Source organism: Helianthus annuus, chromosome 3 (assembly GCF_002127325.2).
Source record: "Helianthus annuus cultivar XRQ/B chromosome 3, HanXRQr2.0-SUNRISE, whole genome shotgun sequence".
Taxonomy (NCBI): Eukaryota; Viridiplantae; Streptophyta; class Magnoliopsida; order Asterales; family Asteraceae; genus Helianthus; species Helianthus annuus.
In genome coordinates this window covers 122,696,256-122,716,363 of record NC_035435.2, presented here as the reverse complement: position 1 = coordinate 122,716,363, position 20,108 = coordinate 122,696,256, and the positions used below count along the sequence as shown (strand labels likewise).

At 40.4% G+C, this 20,108-nt stretch overlaps 2 protein-coding genes and 1 non-coding gene across 6 annotated transcripts; 2 read left to right on the top strand and 1 right to left on the bottom strand.

Moving 5' to 3' along the window:
* The first annotated feature begins 9,657 nt into the window (after window positions 1-9,657).
* On the top strand, window positions 9,658-12,631 carry LOC110878550. 4 transcript variants are annotated; one of them, XM_022126881.2, is made up of 6 exons: window positions 9,658-9,758; window positions 11,061-11,311; window positions 11,483-11,570; window positions 11,646-11,782; window positions 12,170-12,405; window positions 12,485-12,631. In XM_022126881.2, the coding sequence occupies exons 1-5, from the start codon at window positions 9,680-9,682 to the stop codon at window positions 12,221-12,223; spliced, it is 609 nt and encodes a 202-aa protein (XP_021982573.2). In that variant the 5' UTR covers window positions 9,658-9,679; the 3' UTR covers window positions 12,224-12,405; window positions 12,485-12,631. The 4 variants fall into 4 exon arrangements, with proteins under 4 accessions (XP_021982573.2, XP_021982571.2, XP_035844333.1 ...); XM_022126879.2 differs by having other exon boundaries at window positions 11,387-11,570; window positions 11,649-11,782; XM_035988440.1 differs by having other exon boundaries at window positions 11,387-11,570; window positions 12,507-12,631.
* Window positions 12,632-12,831: 200 nt separating this feature from the next.
* Window positions 12,832-13,818, top strand: LOC110874641. Its single transcript, XM_022123165.1, has 4 exons — window positions 12,832-12,901; window positions 12,983-13,087; window positions 13,176-13,451; window positions 13,535-13,818. The coding sequence occupies exons 1-4, from the start codon at window positions 12,845-12,847 to the stop codon at window positions 13,634-13,636; spliced, it is 540 nt and encodes a 179-aa protein (XP_021978857.1). The 5' UTR covers window positions 12,832-12,844; the 3' UTR covers window positions 13,637-13,818.
* A 3,751-nt stretch (window positions 13,819-17,569) lies between these two features.
* On the bottom strand, window positions 17,570-17,676 carry LOC118490896. The gene has a single exon (XR_004890121.1). It is a non-coding gene; the product is annotated as a small nucleolar RNA R71 (small nucleolar RNA).
* Between the last annotated feature and the right edge of the window lie 2,432 nt (window positions 17,677-20,108).

The window sequence follows — 20,108 nt, the reverse complement described above, 5'->3', positions numbered from 1 at the left end:
TCAGGTCGAATTCCAAATCGAGCTAGCTCCCGGAGCAGCGCCTATAGCTCGTGCGCCTTATCGACTAGCCCCCGCAGAATTGAAGGAACTCTCGACTCAACTACAGGAACTTTTGGATAAAGGGTTTATTCGCCCTAGTTCGTCACCCTGGGGAGCACCGGTACTCTTTGTTAAGAAGAAGGATGGCACGTTCCGAATGTGCATTGACTATCGTGAGCTGAACAAGGTTACCATCAAGAATCGGTACCCTCTCCCTCGAATCGACGACCTATTCGATCAATTGCAAGGATCGAGCTACTATTCCAAGATTGACCTGCGATCAGGCTACCATCAGTTAAGGGTCCGTAATGAAGATATTTCCAAAACTGCATTCCGAACTCGTTACGGTCACTATGAATTCCTCGTTATGCCCTTTGGAATGACCAACGCCCCTGCAGTGTTCATGGATCTTATGAACCGAGTGTGCAAACCCTACCTCGACAAATTTGTGATCGTGTTTATAGACGACATCTTGATCTACTCGAAAAGTCAGGAAGAGCATGAACAGCACCTGCGCCTTATCCTTGAACTGCTTCGCAATGAGCAACTGTACGCCAAGTTCTCGAAATGCGACTTCTGGCTTCGGGAAGTCCATTTCCTTGGGCACGTGGTTAACAAGGACGGAATCCACGTCGACCCTGCAAAAGTCGACTCTATAAAGAATTGGCCTACCCCTAAGACTCCGACTGAAGTCCGCCAATTCTTAGGGCTAGCGGGATACTATCGAAGATTTATCATGGGATTCTCAAAGATCGCTCAGCCTCTCACGGCTCTTACTCAGAAGGGTATGGTTTATAAGTGGGGTGAAACTCAGGAAACCGCGTTTCAGAAACTAAAGGATAACCTTTGTAGTGCTCCTATTCTCTCGTTGCCTGAAGGCACTGACGACTTCGTGGTTTACTGCGATGCATCCATCCATGGGCTCGGTTGCGTGTTAATGCAACGCGAGAAAGTTATTGCCTACGCCTCACGACAACTTAAGACACACGAAAGGAACTACACAACGCATGACTTGGAACTAGGAGCAGTGATATTTGCGCTTAAGATATGGAGACATTACCTGTACGGTACCAAGTGCACCATTTACACCGATCACAGGAGCCTCGAGCATATCTTCAAGCAAAAGGAATTAAACATGCGACAACGCCGATGGGTCGAACTTCTGAATGACTACGAATGCGCCATAAAGTATCATCCGGGCAAGGCCAATGTCGTGGCAGACGCCCTCAGTCGAAAGGACACTATACCAAAGCGCGTGCGAGCATTGCAACTTACCATCCAGTCTAACCTCCCTACCCAGATTCGACATGCTCAAGCTGAAGCATTAAAGCCGGAAAACATCAGGGCTGAGTCCCTGCGAGGATCGAGGCAGCGATTAGAACAACAAGAAGACGGCGCCTACTATGTGGCAGGGCGCATTTGGGTCCCACTTTACGGAGATCTACGAGAGCTTGTGATGGACGAAGCCCATAAGTCCCGTTACTCAGTACATCCTGGTTCAGATAAGATGTACCACGATTTAAGAACCACTTACTGGTGGCCTGGCATGAAAGCCCACATAGCAGCTTACGTTAGCAAATGTTTGACCTGTGCAAGAGTCAAAACTGAGTATCAGAAACCAGCAGGCCTCCTCCAGCAACCGGAAATCCCGAAGTGGAAATGGGAACAAATTTCCATGGATTTTGTTACGGGACTACCTAGATCTCAACGCGGGAATGATACTATTTGGGTGATAGTAGATCGATTGACTAAGTCTGCACACTTTCTGGCCATTAAGGAAACAGATAAGTTTTCTACCTTGGCAGAAATCTATTTAAAGGAAGTAGTCTCCAGGCACGGGGTGCCAACTTCTATTATTTCCGACCGAGACGCTCGTTTTACTTCCGAGTTGTGGCAAGCTATGCACAAATCCTTTGGCTCACGTTTGGACATGAGCACCGCTTATCACCCGCAAACGGATGGGCAGTCCGAACGCACCATCCAAACCCTGGAAGACATGCTTAGAGCATGTGTGATCGATTTTGGCAAGAACTGGGAGAAGCATCTACCATTGGTGGAATTCTCCTACAACAACAGCTACCACACTAGCATTCAGGCGGCACCTTTTGAGGCATTGTACGGTCGTAAATGCCGATCACCTCTTTGCTGGGCGGAAGTAGGTGACAGTCAACTCACAGGCCCAGAACTAGTGGTAGATACAACGGAAAAGATTTCCCGGATCAGGCAACGCATGGCGGCAGCTCGTGACCGTCAGAAGAGCTACGCTGACAAGCGTAGGAAACCACTAGAATTCCAGGTCGGGGACCGGGTTCTACTTAAAGTCTCACCCTGGAAGGGTGTGGTTCGTTTCGGTAAACGAGGCAAGCTGAATCCGCGATATGTTGGACCATTCGAAATTACCGAGAAAATCGGTAAGGTTGCTTATAGATTAAACCTGCCTGCAGAGCTGAGCGCGGTACACAACGTATTTCACATATCTAACCTGAAGAAGTGTTTGTCGGATGAAACACTTGTGATTCCTTTCAAGGAACTGACGATTGATGAACAGCTACACTTTACTGAGGAACCGATTGAGATCATGGATCGAGAGATCAAAACCCTCAAACGTAGCCAGATACCCCTTGTGCGAGTTCGTTGGAACTCACGACGCGGCCCAGAGTTTACCTGGGAGCGGGAAGACCAGATGAAGTCCAAGTATCCCCAGCTGTTCCCAAACGAAAACCCCAGCACTGAAGCTACCACCGAATTTCGGGACGAAATTCCAAACTAACGGGGGGATGATGTGACACCCCGTTGAAACACACTAGCTTGACAGTGGCTGCCTTAACTTTCGGGACGAAAGTTCTTAAAACTTGGGGATAATGTGACACTCTAGGTTTTTCCGAACGAACACCTTGTAATATTTTGTGTATATAAATATTATTAAATGAAAACGTGACCTTTGTGCATGATGTGTGTTGAATGTACGTATTATATATAATAGTATGTGAGTCGAGACCATGACTCGCAACCGGGCGGTTGCGAGTGGGCCTCTTGGTTTCGAGTGGCCCTTGGGCCGTAACCGGTTTGGGCCGAAATCCCAAGCCCAACCCAAAAACACCCCTTGTATATATCCAACCTTTCCCTCATTTCTTTCATTTTTGCACTACACACAAACACATACACTCCTTATTTTCTCTCAACTAAGAAAACCCCAAAACAACATCCAAACTCTTCCAAATTCTCGGTTCAAGCAAGGATCTCGGACAAGGACTCGGTCAAGATCATCACTCGGACACTCCATCTTCTCTCATTCTCTTCTCTTTGTTTTCGGCTCTCCCTTTTCATAACCGGTTAGTGTTCTCTTTTGTGTTTAAGATGTATGTATGTTGTATGAACTAAGAAATGCTTGGTTAGTAGTTTTGTATGACTTTTAGGTTGATTTGTAAAAGTTTGACAATATGTGGTAACATGTTAGAAATGGTAGTTTAGGAATGTTTATGCCAACCAGAACTATGTTCAAGATTATAAAATGAATGCTTCATTGTTCTTGCAAAATGATGTTGTTAAATAGGAGATTTCGGCTATATAATGTATGATTTCTTGTTTTGCATCATGATCTTGTCGAAAATATGTGATTTTCGGTTCATAAATGTGTGATTATGTTGGCATGAAAACCCTAAAAATGATGAACAAAGGATGAACTTGTTTGAATATGACTTGAAGATGTAAAAATGGCAAAGTTTGATCTATCTTTACTAGTATTCAGATTAGGAAAAAGTGTTAGTGAAACCTTATTGGTAGTTTCCTAATCTGGGTCTGATTTCATATGTACAAATTGGACTGTCATATCTGCATCATCACGTGTGCATGAAAATGACAGCTTCCGACTCGCAACCACAGCATTCCGACTCGAAACCACGCAGTTGCGACTCGCAACCATAGCATGACAAGTCGAAACCACACGGTTGCGACTCGCAACCATAGCAGGACAACTCGAAACCACGAGATTGCGACTCGAGACTACGACCGTTGCGACTCGCAACCACAGCGTGATGACTCGAGACCACGCGGTTGCGACTCGCAACCACAACGTGACAAGTCGAGACCACCTGGTTGCGACTCGAGACCGTCTGGTTGCGACTGGGCTGTCCACTTTGGTTATTGGGCCATTTTGTGTTAACTTGGACTATCTGTTAAATGGACTGTGTGTTGCTGTGTTCTGTTTGACTGTGTTACTGTTAGGGCCGGCCCAATAACCCCATGACTATTACTTGTATGCATGTTACGTGCCTGTATGTGTTTTTACGTGAATGCTTGTACACCGAACCTGACCTATGCCGGTAACCATGTTAGGACGTGGTGACCAACGTGATTGACAAGTAACCTAAACCTACCGAGCAACCCAAGGTGAGTTCACAACTTAAAAGCATGCGTCCCGGTGGTTTGGGACACGAGACAAACAACCCTATCCCCTTGTAAAAGGGGATACCATTTACATACCTTCCCTAGTTATTGGGAACAAAACTTACTTTTCCTTCCCGGGTATTGGGAAACCTTTTGGTTAATTACTGTTTATACGGATTGCAACTAACGGCACTAAACGAAACTCTATCACTCAAGTCCCTACTACAAATACCGATTAGTCGCCGGGTTCAGGCGAGCGGGTTATTAGTTGATAGCGCTATTTAGGTGTTTACCAGCCTCACACCGTGCCCTGGTTTGGGATCGGTCGTGAACTAATGTACTCAGACATCCGTCAATGATGATAGAACATTGACATCGGGGCATCCTGCGGAAACGTAACGGTTACCTAGTGTTCGGTATTGGAAAAACAGTTTAGTCGCTAACTTCTGGGGTAGCTCCCCAGGGCATGTATAAACGGATAAATTAACTGGTGAAACAAAGTTTTTGGTAATTAAAACTGGACAACTAGTGAACTCACTCAGCATTATTGTTGACCCCTTACTGCATGCTTTGCAGGTAACCAGTGACGAAGGAGCTTGCTGCTTGGGAACGTGTAGTGTCTGTTCACCCTCATGTTGGGTGTTACCTTATTTTGAATTATGAACTTTGTTTAAACTACTTTACTTATGCTTCCGCTACTTATTACTGTTTAAACTTAAAACCTTAAACTCTGAACTTGATATTTGCTAATCTTATGGTTAGCAAGTATTATTTTTGTTATCAACTTAATTATTCAGTATAATTGGTGGCTGGATCCTGGTCAGTCACGCCCTCGAAGCGGGTGTTATCCGCAGGTGAATTTTGGGGGTGTGACAAGTCGAGCCGAGTCCGAGCTCAACCAGGCTCGAGCTCGGCTCGATTCGAGCTTTATTTCTAATTAAACTTGAGCTCAACTCGAAGGTAATTTTGAAGCTCGAAATCAGCTTGTGCTAGACTCGTTTAGTATTTATTAATTAATTTATATTAATTATAACTATTATTATACATATAATTTAGTTATTTTTTTCTATTTATATAAATGGTAATTATTATTATATAAATATATGTTTAATATAAAATATATAAATAGAAAGCTCGTTTAGGCTCGCGAGCCGGCTCGAGCTTGATAAGCAAAGCTCGGGCTCGTTTACTAAACAATCTACTTTTAGGCTCGAGCTCGAGCTCGTTTAAGCTCGGCTCGTTCGAACTTTTTTTCAAGCCGAGCTCGAGTAGCTCAGCTCGTTTGCACCCCTACTCGGAATCACATTAGTGCAGGCAATGTTACCGTCGCCTTAACTACTAGGGCCCAAAGTTGGGAGCCGAAGGCCTTGATACGCCACCACCAGTTGGAGATCAGGCCCATATTCAGTTCCTTGATGTTGATACCTAATATGCGCAGCCCTCGTTCTTCTTCGAACCTTATAATATTATATACTAAATATTGTTATTGTATTGTATGTTTTTGAATAGACAATATGGGTAGGCGCAAACAACTACATATCACTTCTACGGACAACAGTAAAATGCAAGATTATCCATCAAATTCTCATGATGCACAAGGTACTAATGCAAATTATCCGAATTCTTTGATGTAGAGGGGGCATTCTTGACCCAAAGCCTTCCAAGTGGGTCAGTTTGGGTTGCTTTTAAAATTATGTGAGTTGGTTTGGCTAAGATATTTTAATTAAATGGGTCACAATGGGTCACTTGAAATTCCATCTTGTTATTTCCGGGTCAAAGCGGGTCGACAACATTAAAGAAATGGGTCGATGTGGGTTAGTGTCTTAAATAAACGGGGCAGGTTTCGGATCGGAGTGGGTTCAGTTCAAATTGAGTTTCTGGCCGAGACGGTTTCGGCACGACGTAGGTTTTGGATTGGAACGGGGTCGGTTCGGGTCGGGTTTCGGGCCGACACGAGTTTCTGCATGGGACGGGTTTCGGATCACAACGGGTTTTGGGCCGACACGACTTTCCGCACGAGACGAGTTTCGGGTCGGGACGAGTTTCGAACGTTTCGACGCGAACCATTTTCGACGCGAACCATTTCGACCCGTACCCCTAATACATGCAGACCTGTATAAGCGTTATTACAACTGAAACTGATTCACATCCCAGTATTCTATGAGTAACGACTGAAATTGTTATACACTGAATCTAATTAATGACTGAAAAGTTAAATTTTGTTGTCGTTGATCGAAATGATAACAGACAAAATTTAAGTCTGAATTGAGTACATAGTGAATTCAGTTTGTTTCGATTAGTTTCTGTTGATTTTAGTGAAATAAGTTTCAGTGATTGTGAATTCAGTTGATTGTTTCGATTAGTTTTAGTTTTTTTTTAAGAACACAATCAGAACATCGATATTAGATCTGTTTCTTGTATGTTTAAATTGGCTGAAAGAATATTTTGAATCGAAATCAGATCAGTTTGATGATTAAGATCTGAGTTTGGTTCAAAGAAGGAACTAAATCAAAGAAAATCTAGTTATACACGCATATCACGGCTTATTTTAGTTATGAATCTGAGTTGTGTTGTTGCTGTTATTTACAAAGTTAATCTGGATTTGATTTGGGTTCAATACTCGACATATTATATTGGATTTTACGAATTTACTGCTGATCTATCAGCAACTGACTTTTCAATGTTAATGGCGTCTGCGACAGCTAACTCGATTTCTGTAGTCGGGTTTTCGAACGTAGAAAAAGACTGATTTAGTTTGATAGTTGCAGCTTGCGTCTGTGATTAGAAAACAAAAAAGAATTCACGGCTGAATCTGAAATAAACGGGTGAAAAGATTAGTGATTAGGATCGATACAAGTGTTTGCAGCCGGTTATCATTTAGAGTGAAAGGGAGTTATGCGGGACTGTATCTCACAGAAACTTTTTCGAAGGTTACCAACCCGGACCCGTTTTAACCCGACAAAATTGCCCCTTGATGTACAATCACTTTAAAAAAATCATTTTTTTAACCAACCCGAAACCCGTTCCGACCCGAACCCGTTCCGACCCGAACCCGTTCCAACCCGAACCTGTTTGACCCGAACCCGTTTCAACCCGAACCTGTTTTGACCCATGACCCGACCCGACCGATCCGTTTGCCAGTTCTACTTTGATGTATTGTTTTTTTTTCTTCTTCTCATTGGTTAGTTTTTGACTTTGACTAGGTAATGTGTACATGGAAGCTAGACCAGCGAGGATTCAGGAGAACAAAAAAAGACTACGTGAATTAGGAGTTAAAAACGTTGTGGACTCTATGACAAGTTTAGTAGACAGTAACAAAATGAAGAAAAAAACAGTGAAAAGGAACACTCGTGCGGGGGATGTAGATTATATTCCAAATCCAGATCCAGGTGATGATTCTGAGGAAGATAACCAACAAGTTGGTAGAAGTATTGTAGAATCCAAAAAGGTAATATGATTATTCAAACTTTGTTTATTTTATTTTGAGTAAATTGCTAAAATCGTCCCCGACGTTTATTCACATTTGCTAGATCCATCCAAAAAAGGTTTTTTTTTTCTCATAGGAACCACTAAGGTTTCAAAAAAGTTACTAAATTCATCCAAAATGACTAACACCCTAACAAAACTAACTTGATAGAGGGGTAATTTAGTCATTGTCTTAATATATAATTTACCCTTTTTTAAGAGTTATATCTTGCCCCCCACCCTTTTATAAACAAAACCCTAAAACCCAATTTTTGAAGCTACGACATCACGATGTATCCGTTTACAACGAAGATAAAAATGATTAACTAGACTTGCCTCCTCATCTAGTCTTCTCCAAATCATAGACATGTCCATTACTGACTTGGAGCATATAGGACAGGAGAATCTGTTGAAAAAAAAAAGAATTAAATTTTAGTAAAAATGCAAAAAGATAAATACATGAACCAAAGAATCATATAAATACTTACTTATTACGGCTTATCATCTCGTTACAACATTGAGAGCGCATTGTGTGTCCACATTTCATGACAGTAGTGTCTTTCTGTGAGTCGAATAGGTACTGAAAATGCAGTGGTGGATACATTATAACTTCGAATGTTCGTTCAAAACGCAATGAGTGGTTACAACTTACAAATAAATGTAAAACGGATACATCGTTGTTCATTTGTGTTCGTTCAATTATGTCAATAGAAATTCTTTGAAACAACGATGTATCCGTTTACAACAACGCATGATGCGACAGTGGTGTGTTAAACACCTGCATTACAGCTGATCATAAGTTGTTTCAAGACCTGTTTGTTTGACCCATATCAGCTGGCCTGTAACTAACATACCTGTAATCTATCTAGCTGGCCTTCAACTAACAGACCTGTAAGTTGTTTCAAGACCTGTTTGTTTGACCCATATAGATGATTGATGAAAATATATAATGCACACCCAAATAGATGATTGAAAAATATTTATTCCTTGTTGAAAAGATTGAAGTTGGTGCTAGCAAGTCCTTTGGATGTGCAATCTTATAAACACCATAAAACTAAAAAAATCACAATGTCTAGCTAGCACATTGCCTTCTGCTTGAAATCAACAATCGAAGGATTGATTTAATTTAAGTCCACTGATTTGATATAAGTTTTGATTTGATTCAAGTCCACTAATAATAGCTTTAATAGCTTTGATGTTTTCGCTGCATTTTCCATTAAGGGTAAATTAAATATATTAAGACAATGACTAAATTAACCCTCTATCAAGTTAGTTTTGTTAGGGTGTTAGTCTTTTTGGATGGATTTAGCAACTTTTTTGAAACCTCAGTGGTTCCTATGAGAAAAAAAACCTTTTTTAGATGGATCTAGCAAATGTGAACAAACGTCAGGGATTTTAGCAATTTACTCTTTTATTTTATATAGAAATGTGATCTAATGAAAATAAATTTGTTTTAGCGACACCATTCACAATATATTCCACCAATGTCCATGAGTAGAGCTGCTAATCTAACGAAACTAGGTCGGGTGCTTGCTCCAAATGTCTCCCAAAAGGTTCCGTCTACTTCAAATGCAACAAAACCGAATAAAGAAGGAGCAAAGAGAAGGATGATTCTTGTTGATGAGGATGATGATGAGGACGTGGAAATATTCCAAGGTATTATTTTGTTAATCTTAAAGTTTATTCAGTTAAAAGTACCTTTATATTGATTTACTCTTCTATGCTTTAAGAAGGTAATAAAGTGGATAAGGAAGTAGCTGGTGTTGATGAAGATGATGAGCATGGAGACATGGCAGATCATAACTTTTCTGAAGATGAAAACAATGATCAAGAACAATTGCATGGCCCTGAAAAAGATAAAGCAACAGGTTCTGATTAAACTTACTATACATGTGTATGTATTATATTTAGGATACTTGTATTTCTTATTTTTAACAGCCAAACACAACTTTTATTCCACACCACGTCAAAAGAATTACAACAGTACCCATTAGCAAGATGCTAACAAGGCACCAGCACCCAGCATGACCCATAAAACCACCCTTGACTCACCAGTACATTGATATTATACTACCCCCATCCCATCTCCTTAGAGTAATGAGAAACGTAAGCTGCTTTGTCTTTAAGCGGTTGAAATAGGCACAAGAACCGGACCTTTAGCGCATCTCCCTAGGTCCAATTGTCATACCAAAACAAGGCTGAATCGCCCTTTCCAATCACACTTGATGTATTTATTGAGATCCAAATTAACTTTCCCAAGCTCCTTGTTAACTGCTGTGGTATAGTCTAAACCCCGTCATTGCTGCTCGGAATTAGGGGTGCAAACGAGTCGAGCCGATCCCGAGCTCGAGCTCGTTTAACATATGAAAGCTCGAGCTCAGCTCGATTCGGGCTTTGATTCTAATTAAACTCGAGTTCGACTCGATAATTTTTCAAGCTCGAACTTGTCTCGTGCTAGACTCGTTTAGTATTTATTAAATAATTTATATTAATTAATAATTATTATACATATAATTTAGTTATTTTTTTCTATTTATATAAATGGTAATTATTATTATATAAATATATGTTTAATATAAAATATATAAACAGAAAGCTCATTTAGGCTCGCGAGCCGGCTCGAGCTCGGTAAGCAAAGCTCGGGCTCGGGCTCGTTTACTAAACGAGCTTCTTTTTAGACTCGGGCTCGAGCTCGTTAAAGTTTGGCTTGTTCGAGCTTTTTTTCAAGCCGAGCTCGAGTAGCTCGGCTCGTTTGCACCCCTACTCGGAATCATTTTAATGCAGCCAATGTTACCTCGCCTTAACTACTAAGGCCAAAAGTTGGGAGCCGAAGGCCTTGATACGCCACCACCGGTTGGAGATTAGACCCATATTCAGTTCCTTGATGTTGATACCTGATATGCGTAGCCCTCGTTTCTTCTTCGAACGCACTTTGTTTCTTGCATGTTATTATAATATTATATACTAAATATTGTTATTGTATTGTATGTTTTTGAATAGACAATATGGGTAGGCGCAAACAACTACATATCACTTCTACCGACATCAGTAAAATACAAGATTATCCAGCAAATTCAAATTCTGATGCACAAGGAACTAATGCAAATTATCCGAATTCTCTGATGTATTTTTTTTTCTCTTCTCATTGGTTAGTTTTTGACTTTGACTAGGTAATGTGTACATGGAAGCTAGACTAGCGAGGATTCAGGAGAACCAAAAAAGACTACGAGAATTAGGAGTTAAAAACGTTGTGGACTCTATGACAAGTTTGGTAGACAGTAACAAAATGAAGAAAAAACCAGTGAAACGGAACACTCGTGCGGGGGATGTAGATTATATTCCAGATCCAGGTGAAGATTCAGGTGATGATTGTGAGGAAGATAACCAACAAGTTGGTAGAAGTATTGTAGTACCCAAAAAGGTAATATGATTATTCAAACTTTGTTTATTTTATTTTATATAGAAATGACATCTAATGAAAATAAATATGTTTTAGCGACACCATTCACAATATATTCCACCAATGTCCATGAGTAGAACTGCTAATCTAACGAAACTACGTCGGGTGCTTGCTCCAAATGTCTCCCAAAAGGTTCTGTCTACTTCAAATGCAACAAAACCGAATAAAGAAGTAGCAAAGAGAAGGATGATTGATGACGAGGACGAGGAAATATTTCAAGGTATTATTTTGTTAATCATAAAGTTTATTCAATTAAAAGTACCTTTTATATTGATATACTCTTCTATGCTTTAAGAAGGTAATAAAGTGGATATGGAAGTAGATGGTGCTGATGAGATGATGAGCATGGAATCATGGCAGATCCCAACTATTCTGAAGATGAAAACAATAATCAAGAACAATTGCATGGCCCTGGAAAAGATAAAGCAACAGGTTCTGATTAAACTTATTAACAAAATTATGTTCTCTTTCAATAGTACATATAAGTTTTTTCGAACATCTAATGGTATATGCATTCCACCGATGGTCCTAGTAAAAACATAAAGCAAAATTATTCCACTTCCACGCATCATCCCCCAAACTCATCTTCACTTGTTTATCTTCACTTGCTTTAGAACTTGGTGTCCAATTGTTAGTACAAAAGCTCACTATGTTGCCTACACCAACAATATCTTGCAATTTTCAAAAATATTGACCTTTTACTTTAGCGACTCGTTATCTATATATAACTAAATTACCATTATTATTGTGACTTCGTGAAGATGATAATACACATAGACTATGTTTTTTATAGGTCTTATTTTATCGAAACTTGTTTAGGTGCTCCCAAAAAGGTTAGAGGTCATACCCAAAAGGCCGAAATATGGAAAATGAATACTACTGAAAGAATAGATGTCACATTTAACGACCATGGACAACCAGTGGGGGAAGAAGGCAAAGAACTTGTTCAGTATCTTGGGACACTTGTGAGGATGGCTGATCATGTATCAATTGAGTATTCTGACTGGAGAAAAGTTCCTATGAAAAATAAAGAGGATATGTATTCGCTTGTTAAGGTATGTCTTTTATCAAACATGATATGCATCCATTCATTAAGGTAAGAGGTATACACTAACATATTGCAACTTTTTGTAGTCCAAATTTGCTATTCATCCAGTTGAAACAAGTGAGATTAAAGAATGGATATTCCAAAACATGGGGAAAAAATGGAGAACGTGGAAAGGTGTATTAAAGTCACGTGGATATGATCCAAGCCTTACTATTGACGAAATTGTGACGCAACAAACTAATAATGACAATAGAGTGAATCCAACTCAATTTAAAGAACTTATTACTCGTTGGTTCACTCCGAAATTTCAGGTAACAATGATATGTAAATTTGATTTCTTATGCAATATATATAATTTTGAAACTAGATGAAAGAAATCCTATCATGTGTTAAACTACCATTTACTATAGACTACATGCGCTGCAACAAGATTGAGTCGCTCAAAGATGAAGGAGCCTCATGTAACCGGGACAAAGTCGTTTGCTAGACTTGCTCATGAAGTGGTATTATTCTAGTTATTTTGACATATTATTGTAAAATTTAGTTTTTCATTTCTGTTACTAATCATTAAGCAAAAATTATAGGCAACGAAGAATGATGGTGTATACCCGACCCGAGGAGAAATGTATATAACAACTCGCACTCGTAAAGATGGAAGTTTTGTTGATGATAAAGCAACTAATGTTGTGGTAATGTATTTTTATGCGTTAAAATATTTTTACATATCATGTGCGTGTTCACTTTTTTATAAGCTTACCTATATTATTATGTATTTAGGCTTCACTAAAAGCTATTGCAAGTGACTCTGCAAGCAAACATATAGATCCGCATGATTTTACAAATGATGAATACTCAAAAGTTAAAGGCCCGGAGAAAAGAGGGTATGTTCGATTAGTTGGAAGAATGCCAGCCACAAAAAGTAAAGGTGATTCTTCGACTAATTCACATACTATTCATCAGCTTCAGAGTGTTGTGAACGTTATGATGAACATTATCCAAGAACGTATCCCCGATGCAAACTTGCCTACAGTTCTTAGCAATATGAACATACAGGTACTTACATACATGTACTACTATGTGGTCTTTTACATATATATATCTTTGTATTAGCATTTATTCTCATTAAAATTTTTTAGGTCCCCCGCGTCGGTTCTTCGGCTCCTAGCAACTCTTTACCTAGTAACGAATTATCATCTTCAAGAAGTGACGATATTGATGACAGAGCTGAAAACATGTGAAGCCTTGGAGGAATAGAGATAACAAGATTAATGGATTGCTTGGCACTAAGTTTTTTTAGAGTATGATTCGTATCGAAAGAACGTTTTGACTTCTTTTGTAGACATTAATTTGTTTTCTAACACTTATAGTATGTTTTGGATCGAACTTTTAGTTGAAGTTATGACATTATTATTTTGCTACATGTTTTCATTTTTATTTCTATATTATATCGTAAATAAATAACAGCTAAATTAATGAAATTAATATGATAAATGTTTATAGTGGCATTTTATTTTCGTGGCAAAAATTATGTGTCACTAAAAGTAGTATAGATATATTACTAGGATTAGTTTTTACTGGCATAAAACTTGTGCCACAAAAAGTTTGTTTTTTTATATTGTGGCTAAAAGAAAAGTGCCACTAATAACTAAAAGAATTATAGAGGCACACTAAAAAGTGCCACTAAAGCCTTTTAGTGGCACTGCTTCTAGTGACACTTTTTTTGTGTGCCACTCATTCCTTAAGGGGTCTTTGGTGGCACTTTTATGGATTTTTGTGGCACTTTTTGTGTGTCACTAAATGACAGTTTTTTTGTAGTGGTACTTTACCCATGCATTGTAGTAAGATTCCATCTTTTGTTTGTATTTCGCTTCTTGTATGGCTGCTTGATCTCGGGCTTCTTCTAGGAGTTCCAAGTTCAACATCGTCTCTTGCTTGTTTGATTCGATATCAACGTTGAACGTCCTTTTTGTTGTAACTCCTATCTCTGCTGGGATTACAGCTTCAGATCAAAACACCAGACTGTATGGATTTTTTTGTGACTTGTTTTTTCGGTGGTTCTGATAGCCCACAATACGTTAGGGAGTTCTTCGAGCCAGTTGTTATCATGCTTTCCCAAACAAGTTTAATACCTTCTACAATGCTTTGGTTTGTTCTTTAAACATGGCTGTTGGATTGTGGGTAGGCCACTGAGCTGAACACTTGTGTTATTCTGAACTCCTTGTACCAGGAGCTAAAAGGCTTCTCAGCAAATTGTTTTCCATTATCAGTGACCAACACTCCTATCAGCCCAAACCGACAGATGGTGCTTTCCCATACGAAGTCGATGACCTGCTTTCCTGTTATCTTTGCCAATGGCTTCACCTCTGGCCACTTGGTGAAGTAGTCTACGGCCACTAGAAGGAACTTGACTCCTCCTTTGGCCGGAGGAAATGGGTCGACAATGTCCTATTATGACTCAAATATCAAGTGTCCTATTATGGTGTATTATAACAACACCACAATGATTAAGCGTTCTGATGTGCACAAAATGCAACATATAAATTACATCAATTGTGGCATAAAACTAACCCTTTTTTAGTACTAATGTTGGAAAAAGTGTGCTTTTGTCTTCCTTTTGTATTTTCAGGATTAAATGAGCTCAAATAGACAAAAGAAGCAAAAAGACAGCTAAATCTAACATAAATACAAAAAAAGGAACAAACGTGGCATGCCCGACCTCCCGACAGCATCTTCCCAAGCAAAACAAGAAGACAGAAGCCTGAACACGCCCCGTGCTCAGTGAGCACGGGGGCGTGCCCAAGTGTCAGCAGAAAAGACAAAGTGGTAGAAGCTTCCATTGCCCACCACGGGGCCGTGCTCAGCGGGCACGGGGCCGTGGTCAACTATAAGATTCGTGGAATCCAGGCAAATCTTGATAGTATAGATATGCTTCTGCACACGGAGTCGTGCTCAGCGGACACGGGGGTGTGGTCAACTAATGCAGACAAACTGCATTTAATGAAGAAAGAGAGGAGGATGGACACGGGGCCGTGTCCAACGGACATGGGGCCGTGCTCGAGCTTCTGTTCAGCCTATAAATAGGAGTGCTTGGAGCCCTTGCAACTCATCCTTTGGCACACCACCTCTCTCACACTTCACCCACCACCATCACAACACCATCATCCACCACCATCATCCATTGTCCATCATAGAGTGTGTGAGTCGTCTCGGGATCCAAGATTGATCGTAAGAGTTCTTGACAATCAAAGGCCATGTTTGCCTAAGTCTCTTACATCACTTGGTGAAGACAAGTGTTTAGTGTAATACTTTTTATTTTTAATCTTTTGCACTTTTTAGTTGGTTTTGTATTAATGACTTTAATTACTAGTTTCTTATGTTGAAGGTGATTCTTCCTTATCGTTTGTCCGTGGTGTCTTGGCATTATTTTACTGTCCATATAAAATAAAAGATTTTCACCATTCATATCTCCACAGTCTATATGGAGGTATGTTGGACCTGGTCGGGGGTTAAGGGAACAGTTTGGTAAGAGTCTTGCCATTGTTCAGTGTATAGATCCTGCAAAGGACCTGGGTCAAATTTAATAGGACCTCCTTCAATACCCAATGGTATTGGATGGCGGGGGTCCAAACTCTTTGACCCCCTCATAAGTTAAACTACTATTAAAACTTTAACCCGGCTACTTAGTACTGTATCCCTGCTGACTCAGACTACTTAGCCGAGGGTAACGTCGCCTTCAAAAAAGGGGCCTACCACATTACGCATTAATAACTTAATTAATTATCTTTCAATGATCCGACCCTTTAGGATTGTATCCTTGCTGACTCAAACTACTGGGTTGAGGGTAACGTCGCCTTCAAAAGAGGAGCCTACTACAATAACTAAGATAATCTCTTAAACAAGTGCAAAAGTGCGGAAATAATCAAAAGTTACACTACACACGAGTTGGATCCAAGTGATTCATCTTGTCTATTTGTTTTACTTTTATTTTACTTTTCAGCATTTTAGTTAGTTTTATTTTCCTAGTTTAAAAACCTTTTTTTCTAACATTTTGATCTGATTAGACGTTGAGGATAAACCGGTACTAAAAGCTCTTGTGTCCTTGGACGACCTCGGTATCTTACCAACACTATACTACGTCCACGATGGGTGCACTTTCCCATATGTGTGTTTAGTGTTAGTGAATATCGTGTTTATAAATTTAAAATATGGCTAAAAAGTGTAAAAAGGGCTTAAAATATACACCTAATATATATAACACTTCTCACGCATCAAGTTTTTGGCGCCGCTGCCGGGGACCCAAGGATTTTAAGAAAGTTAGGAATCAGCGGCCTAATCATTTTTTCTATTTTATTTTTATTTTTTTAGGATTTTCTTAATTTTTCAGCTTCTGCAGAGCTCAGCACGGGTCGTGCCTGGTCGGACACGGGTCGTGCCCAGCAGTGTCACTGGCAGTTTTTATTTTCCGAGTTACAGAGAGCTGAGCACGGGGCCGTGTCGGTGCAACACGGGGCCGTGTCCAACTTCCCAGTAACAGGGACCCGGAAAACAATCACTAAATCTCCGACCACGGGCCGTGTTCACTGAGCACGGGGCCGTGGTGAACTTTCTTACCAACATTCTTTTCTGTTTTTATTGCAGGACTTGGAACCAGACACCACATCTGAACTTTCTACGTAGTGTATGAGCTCCAATTCTAGTAGAGACATAAAAGAACCTCTAGAAGAACCCGAACGCTTTCTCAGAAAAAGACTTAAAGCTAAAAACCAAGAGAAAGTTTCGGGGGACCCATTTCCAATGGCGGACCAACGTACCCTCATGGATTACCTACGACCCACCGTAGGTAATCTCGACACCGCTATCAATGCCCCGAATGTCGAAGCTAACAACTTCGAACTTCGGTCGCATTTGATACAGATGCTTCAAACTCCGCAACCTTCCAGGGGCTTGCGGACGAGGATCCCCATCTACATATTACTAATTTCTTAGAAATATGTGATACCTTCGGGATCAATGGAGCATCAAACGACGCTATCCGCCTTCGGATGTTTCCATTCTCATTAAACGACCGAGCAAAGGCTTGGCTCAACGCCCTCCCAGTTGGCTCGGTAAACACTTGGGATGAACTAGCCCAAAAGTTTCTATATAAGTATTTCCCTCCCGCTAAAACGGCTAAATTAATGACTGAAATTAATACATATTCACAAGAGGATGGGGAATCCTTATATGAAACTTGGGAAAGGTTCAAGGAGCTATTGCGAAAGTATCCTCATCACGGTCTTGCGGTATGGCAACAAGTATCCACTTTCTACAATGGGTTGTTGCCACATACAAGACAAACACTTGACTCTAGCTCCGGGGGACTTTTAGGTAATCGCCGCCCACATGAAATATACAATCAAATTGAGGAAATTTGCTCAAACCAATTTTCAGTGGCACACTCCCCGAGGCAATAAATCTATTGCCCCGGGCGCCCATAAGGTTGATGAAAGCACTTCTTTACAAGCCCAAATCGAGGCCCTTTCTTCAAAAATCAAAAAGTTAGAAATGACAAAAACGGTCTCGGTTATGGCTTGTGAAGGGTGTGGTGGGCCACATGAAAGTTGGAGTTGTATGAAAGAAACAGATGATCAACAAGAGTCGGTAAACTACACTGATAACAGACCTAGGCCGTCGGGTCCCCCAATGGGTACCTACAACCAAGGATGGCGTAACCACCCTAACCTTGGTTGGAGAGAACCCGGCAATAGTAGTAACCAACAAAACCTAAACCAACGAACAAACTTTCAACAACCAAGAAACGAGTCACAAAATTTCCCTCAACAACAAGGTGGACGAGAAAGGCTTGAAGATATTGTATCTCGCCTTATCTCCGACACTAAAAAGAAAAACTCGGATCGATTTCAACAATTGGAATCGAATTTTAGAAATCAACAAGCTAGTATACAAAACATTGAAAAACAAATAAATCAGTTAGCTCAAAATTTCTCCGAGAGACCACAAGGCGCGTTACCAAGTAATACCGAAACAAACCCAAAAGCACAAGTCCATCTCATAACATTGAGAAATCATACCGTGGGTTCCGAAGAAGCTCCACCACCACCAACTGAGGGAAGCACAACACCGCCCCAACAAGAGAAGGCTTCTCCTCTAATTCAAGAGCCTACCAAGGCTCCTCCGGTTCCATACCCCGATAGGTTAATTCGCCAAAAGACCAATGAGCAATTCGCAAAATTCAAAAATTTACTAAAACAATTGCATGTCAATATTCCATTTATCGAAGTCCTAACTCAAATGCCTAAATACTGAAAATTCATGAGGGACTTCCTCACCCATAAAAGGAAAATTGAATCTTTGCAATTAGTTAACTTAGGCGAAGAGTGCTCCTCCCTTGTACTCAACAAACTCCCACAAAAAAAGATTGATCCTGGAAGCTTCACGATTCCTTGCTCGATCGGGGAATCCCCCGTTCGTAATGCACTAGCCGACCTTGGGGCTAGCATTAACCTCATGCATGCATCAATGTTCAAACGACTCAGCCTAGGAAAAACAAGTCCTACCAAGATGAGTATACAACTTGCCGACAGATCCGTCAAGTACCCGCAAGGTGTCGCTGAAAATCTATTGGTCAAAGTCGACAATTTCATCTACCTGGCCGACTTTGTCATACTAGATATGGAAGAGGACACCGAAGTCCCCCTCATACTAGGGAGGCCATTTCTAGCCACTGCACAAGCAGTGGTAGACATGAATGACTGAACACTTACTTTGAAGTTTGGGGATAAGGAAGTGAAGTTTGGAGTTGGGAAGAGAGTAGAGGACGATGACCCGGTCAATTACATGAAGGTTATTGATTCGAGTTTGGATGATGCTCTCCGACGGTGCAACATGGGATGCAAAACATCCCGCTCGGATAACATATGACCTAACTTTGGGTCTAGCCAAGGACCCTTATAAACGTGGCGCACCACGGAGGCATTCCGCGGAACTATCCTTAGTTTAACTTAGATTAATTTTTAGTTTAATTTTCATTTTCAGGAATAAAACACACTCGGGATGGTGAAGGATAACAAGGGAAACGAGAAACATAGCCCCATGCACGAAAACGGAGCTTCCCGACAAAAATTCTTCATTACAGCAAGTTCAGCACGGGCCGTGTCCGCCCGACACGGCCCCGTGCTGCACAATCTGCAGAAAACGCCCAGTTCAGGTAACTGGACACGGGTCGTGTTCACTGAACACGCCCCCGTGTCCAGGCTTCTGTTTCTCTTTACTAAATTTTGTCACTGGCACCTGAACACGGGGTCGTGCCCGGTCACCACAGGGTCGTGTCCAGAGTGCCAGTAACATAAAATTTTGCTTTTAACACCCTTTTACACATTCAATCAACCTAAAAACTTTTTTTTGGGACACATTAAGGACAATGTGTAATTTAAGTGTGGGGGGGGGATGCTAAAACTTTGAATCTTGCAAGTCCTAATTAACAAGTCTTACACAAAACTATATTGGAACCGATAATCACCCCAATTTTTTTCAAAAATTTTCATTTTTTTTACTTGTCTAAGTTTAAGTTGGGAATTTCAAGTTCTAAAAAAAGGTTATATTTTACAAATTTACAAGCGATAGCGTCGTGATAAAAAGAACCAACATAAGAGAATTATGAAACGGCATGACAAGCTTAGTTAAAATTTGATTATATATACTTGATCGCAT